General features: G+C 39.5%; 1 protein-coding gene across 1 annotated transcript; it reads right to left on the bottom strand.

The window, feature by feature from the left end:
* Positions 1-916: 916 nt before the first annotated feature.
* Positions 917-4,711, bottom strand: LOC131316835 (uncharacterized). Its single transcript, XM_058346297.1, has 2 exons — positions 4,544-4,711; positions 917-1,856 (listed from the first exon to the last, which is right to left on the bottom strand). Exon 2 carries the CDS (start codon positions 1,844-1,846, stop codon positions 1,184-1,186), a length of 663 nt encoding a protein of 220 aa, XP_058202280.1. The 5' UTR covers positions 1,847-1,856; positions 4,544-4,711; the 3' UTR covers positions 917-1,183.
* Between the last annotated feature and the right edge of the window lie 807 nt (positions 4,712-5,518).

Here is a 5,518-nt window from a genome sequence, read left to right as displayed (position 1 = left end):
GGAGATGCTCGGATACTCCGTTGGAGAGCCACCGAAGTGAGGGGGAGAGAGAGAGGAGTGAGGAAGCCAGTTTGCAGCTCTCTCGGAGAGGTTTTTCTAGATGTATACAGGTGTAAATATGTACAAGGAGGTTTTCCTTGGATATCTCTCTTTTGTGCTTGGTTTATTTTCATGCATGTACTTAGAGGTGTGAATCGGGGTTGGGGTCTCGATCCAATATTAGGGAACGAAATTCTTGAAACCATTCATCACTGACATTTTGAATTTTTGGTCACCCTAATTATCATAAGGAGCTGATGAACTTTCTTGCCGCCACCGACTCGGCAAATATTATCGCGGTCTCAAGTAGTGTGAATCGTGTTCACACTCCTATTAAAGGTGGGCAAGTGAAAATTAGTGTTATGATCTGCAATTCAAACACGACTTGAGTCTCCGGAAATCTTCTTTCAACAAAAAAGTAATTATACTCCAAAGTCAGATTTTTCCAGATAAGATAAAAAAAAAGTCTTGAGTTGAGTTTTGTTCACCATCCACTTAAGAGAGTGAACATTACCCTCCTTCCTATTGGTTGAAATGGTGTGAATCCCACCAAAAAGTAATGTTATGCTTACCAAAAAATGTATTGCATGATAATTATGACATCAATTTGTAGTAAAATCCACACCATTTTAACCAATGGAAAAGAGGGTAATATTCACCCTCTTCTAAGGAGGGTGAACAAAATTGCACCCAAAAGGCTTGGCCTAGCATCACGTTGGAAAGGCAACTAGTCTAGCTAAAATATTCTATTACAATAGAACAAGTTTCAAAAGACTTTATTCCAAACTTTGACTCCAGTGGGGAACTTCTCCAGATCTGCCAAAAATGGAATAAGAGGGGCTGTTCCAACATTGATCAACTAAACTATAAAAGGACGGATCAGAAAATAGTGATTTTAAATCAATTTCATTTCCAAGATAGTTATGTAATATTCACCACTCCTTCGCAGTGTTCAAGCATTCCTAGCCAATATTATCATCACACTCATTTTTTTTGGAGGAAATAGATTCATAACCAAACCAAAAGAAACATCACATAGCAACTTGTTGTTCAGCCACCCTCAAGCCTCATGTCCCCACCAAGTCCACCAAGTTCAATACTTACTAGCAACTAACGATAACAATCAACTCATTTATCAATTAGATCAGCAGGGCATAGTAAAGCGGCAAATTGGACACATGTGGATACCCGCCAGCCACGCATAAATACATTGCCGATGAAATACATGAGAGCACGGCATACGAGCAAGCTTCCCTACTGCAAGGGTCTTTGAGCACTTGCCACATTCCTTCACCGACCAAAAACCATCAAAAACCACTTCCTCTAATGCTCCAATAGATGCTTTAGTGGCAGGCACGCAGTCCCAAACATTCATTTTCATCATAGCCCTGGCAATCCCCTCATCTTCACTCTCACCAGGTAACTGCAACATGCTAATCCCAACATCCACAAGAAGCGGCAATGGCTTCAACCCTAAGTCCAGCATTGAACAGCCAAATCTGTGCACCTCGTCTACTATTGAGTCCTTTACACTGTCGTCTGGTACATACGCTAAAGGTAGACAGCAGGTATACATACGATACCTGAGTTTCTCTCCTGCTAGAAACTCACTGCGGTTCACAGTAAAGATAGAACACACTGTGCCCAGCTTTACTTCGTTGTCATCCGCATCACTGCCCCCATTAGCAATCTTCCTCAGTTTATGACACATCCGCACATAAACAAAAAAGCCATCATACTTCCCTTTCCTCTTCTCTGGGATAATGCTATCATCCTGCCGGCAACAATAGGAATACTTAACATCCATGTCGTATGATCTGATACCAAAATGAATGTGTTAGTCAAATTAACATGAAGACGACTAGATGAGTAGTGGAATTTGATAAACCAAATCAAAAAAGGCAGCAAGCATATTATTATGTTACCATGAACAAGATTGATCAATGCCGAACATAATGATTTTTAACATTACCTTTCCCCATCTGACGCAAATTCATCTATACTAGGAAGTAACTTAAAGAACAAAGGGACACAATATCACAAAGAAATGTTTCTTTGGGCCAATGTCGCATAATCAAGGCCAAACAATAACAAATTGCAATAAAAATCTCATTTACCAACCAAAGCGCGAGGACGAATCCAAGATAGCCCTCAAAAAGTAGCCAAGTAGGACTTACGAAATATAAATTAAATTAAGAAACATGTCTTGACTCAAAGTCAGTTCTCGGTGCTTACAAATACCAAGAAGAACACACCAGTTGCTCACATGAAATTTGAGTTCATAAAGAAAGACGTTCTAGTTCTTTTCTCATCAATCTATCCATTCAGTTAGGTGCCACCAGAGCTACAAATGAGCTGAGTTGTTAGCTAGCAGCTCGAGGCTTGGCTTGCTAATGGCTCGTTCAAACTCAGTTCGTCAAACAAACGAACAAGCTCGAGCCATCATTCTCATCTTGTTTCGTAAATGAGCCGAGCTCAAGCCACTAGATGCTTGGCTCGTATGAGCTGGCGAGCCAACATATATATGATACATAACATATATTCCAATACATATGTATATATTTGTGTATATAAAACATTTGTGTATGCCTTGCTCTGGGCACATGTTAAGATGCAGCTTGGACAGCCACACTAAGCGTCAGACTGTGGAAAGACTTGGTCAACTGCACAATTTTATAGGGGAGGAGTGCATACCCCTTGAGCAATTTGTACTAATGTGGGACAAGTCTTGAGGAAGGCTGCACGCCTTGAGGGAAAAAATTAGTCCCACATTGGACAGTCAAGAGAACTCACAATCACTGTACCAGTATAACTTATAATTAAAGAACCCAGCTCTCTCCCTCCCCCTGTTAGTGCAGCGCAAAGGCAAATCTAATTTGAGCTCTGTTCGAGCTTGAGCCGACCTTGAGCCTAGGAAAATTAGGGCGAGCCGAGATCGGGCAAGATAAAGTTTGGTTCGACTAGGCTTGTTTACAACCCTAGGTGCCATGGTTTTAAAAATGGGCCAGCACCATCGTTTGATTGAGGTTAAATTTTCATTTTCCACTCCTAAACAACACCAATTTATTTATTTACTTTGTCCCACTCAACCTATTTTGTCCCTATAATTTGGCCATGGAAAAGGGCCAAGGTTCAATAGTCACAAGAGGCAACCCATTTTAGGAGAGAGAGAGAGAGAGAGAGAGAGAGAGAGATCAAACCATGAAACCTTATTGACCGATTCAGTATAACAAGGTCAATTTTCAACATGGATATCAAACTGCTAATATGTAGGAAAATATAGCAAAACGTGGGAAATTGGCTAATTGATTCAGTGATGGAGAGTGACAACCCATTTTGGAGTGAATGATGTTTTCTCTGGGATTGATGTTATCTTCCATTGTATGAACAGTTCTCATTGTGGTAACCATTAGGACTTGAGTTAAGGTAATTTTCTATTAATATCACTATTACTGTGCAGAATAATTCCTAAATGGTGATATTTCAGATAGTGAGGTATTATTACATTTTGCTCAAGAAAATCACCTTTTGTGCAGAAGACAAATCCATAAAGAGAGAGAAAACCCTTCCAAGCAAGTCAAAAAGTCAAACAAAAACGTCTCCACCCTTCCAAAAAGGATTGAGACCAATCCTATACAATTCGACTAACCAAGAGACATCACAGGAATATTCCAGATTGCAGTTCCATAAATGAATTAGCAACACAGCCATATTACTTGATAAGAGCACTTAACGATACCAGTAATCTAAATATGCAAAACAAATGATCATGAAATATGGGAAAAGTGCTGGGATAAATATGTTCACATATTATCCTCACCGTGCTCAGCGGACTCAACGGAGGTCAGAGAATGGGTGAGGACAGCGACGATTATGCGGTGTCTGATGGTTTTGAGTTTTTGGCCTTGGGGTTTTGGGTGGTGGTTTGGACTTGCCGGGAGTGTCCCCGGCGGTTTGGGTGGCGGTGGTGTTATCTGCTTAGGGTTAGGGTTTTTGGGCTGGACTGGGCTTGGCCCGCCCTTAAGCTGTATATGGTATATCCGGGTATGAGACCCTTAGGAGTTTGGTTTGACCGAATAGGTGTTGTGGGCTTTGCTCCAATGGGTGTTCCTTTGGGTTGGTTTCTTGCTAACCTATGTTTGATCCTGGGGGGGAGGGGGGGCAAAAGATAGTTCTTAGCTTAGCTTAGAATTTGATGCCATCATCCCTCATGTACACTGAATGATTAATAAAATTTTCTTTTGTCATTCAAAAAAAACAACTGTCTTTTCCCCCTACGTAAAATATATACACTGATCGATTAATATATACACACGCATATCTAAGACATATATACACAGGCTACATATGTATAAACAACAAAACAGAGGGAAATATGGAGATGCATATATATATATATATATATATATATATATAAAGAGAGAGAGAGAGAGAGAGAGAGAGAGAGAGAGAGAGAGAGAGAGAGAGGGAGAGAGAGAGAAACATCCGTGAGAGAGAGACATACGGGAGAGAGGGAGGTTGATAGCTAGCGAGCGAGAGAGAGACAGAGAATCGCGAGTCGTCTCTTGATGTCGATCTAGGGCTTCCAGTAAAGTAAGGGTTGTGATCGATAGATATTAGCGTTTGTTTATATAAGGGGTTAATTACACTACAAACCAAACACTTAATAATATATTTAAAACCAACCAATTACAGATTGACCCTGTTGTGCCCCCAACTCTGTCTCGTCTTATCCCATGCCAAAAATATTAACGAAACGTTGCACAGGAAAAATAGGCACAGACCCTGCATGCACTAAGTCTACTGGTAAATCTGTGCAACGGCTCGGATTATTTGTATGGAACCCATAGTGGGGTCCACAACAAATTTGTACAGATTTTCTGTACCAGTAGACTTAGGCCATGTTCCAGAAACTTTCTTAAAAGATAAACAGCTTATTTCACATTTTCAAACTCAAAAATAATGTAAATGAAAAAATAATTTTTTAATTTTTTTTGCACTGTATTAAAGATCTTGATGAGATCTATTAGACAAGATCCATATTGGTAAAAAAATTATTTGCGTAAATACATTATTTTTTAGCTTGAAATTGCCTTCTTAAAAAATAAGTACTTATTTCACGTTCCGGAACGGGGCCTTACTGCAAAATTTGAGCTATATACAAACAAATAACCGTAAATCTGTTCACACAGACAATTCCCACACAGATCCTTGTGTGGGCCCACTTCGGGTCCTGCACAAATGATTTGAGCCGTTCATTAAATATAAAACATATTTTTAAAGGCCCCCACAAAAAATCAGTTTTAATTCGATATCTGTAAGTGCTCAATTCAATCATCTAACTTTTCATTATTCTGAAATCCGAATGAATAGTTGAATGATTAAATCGAGCATCTAAAAGTATTGGATTGAACCAATTTTTCACAGGGCCCTTGAAAAAATATTTTACATTTAATGAATGGCTCAGATTATTTGTGTA

The sequence above is a fragment of the Rhododendron vialii genome, chromosome 2a, assembly GCF_030253575.1.
Source record: "Rhododendron vialii isolate Sample 1 chromosome 2a, ASM3025357v1".
Classification (NCBI taxonomy): domain Eukaryota; kingdom Viridiplantae; phylum Streptophyta; class Magnoliopsida; order Ericales; family Ericaceae; genus Rhododendron; species Rhododendron vialii.
This window is presented reverse-complemented; position numbering and strand designations above follow the sequence as displayed.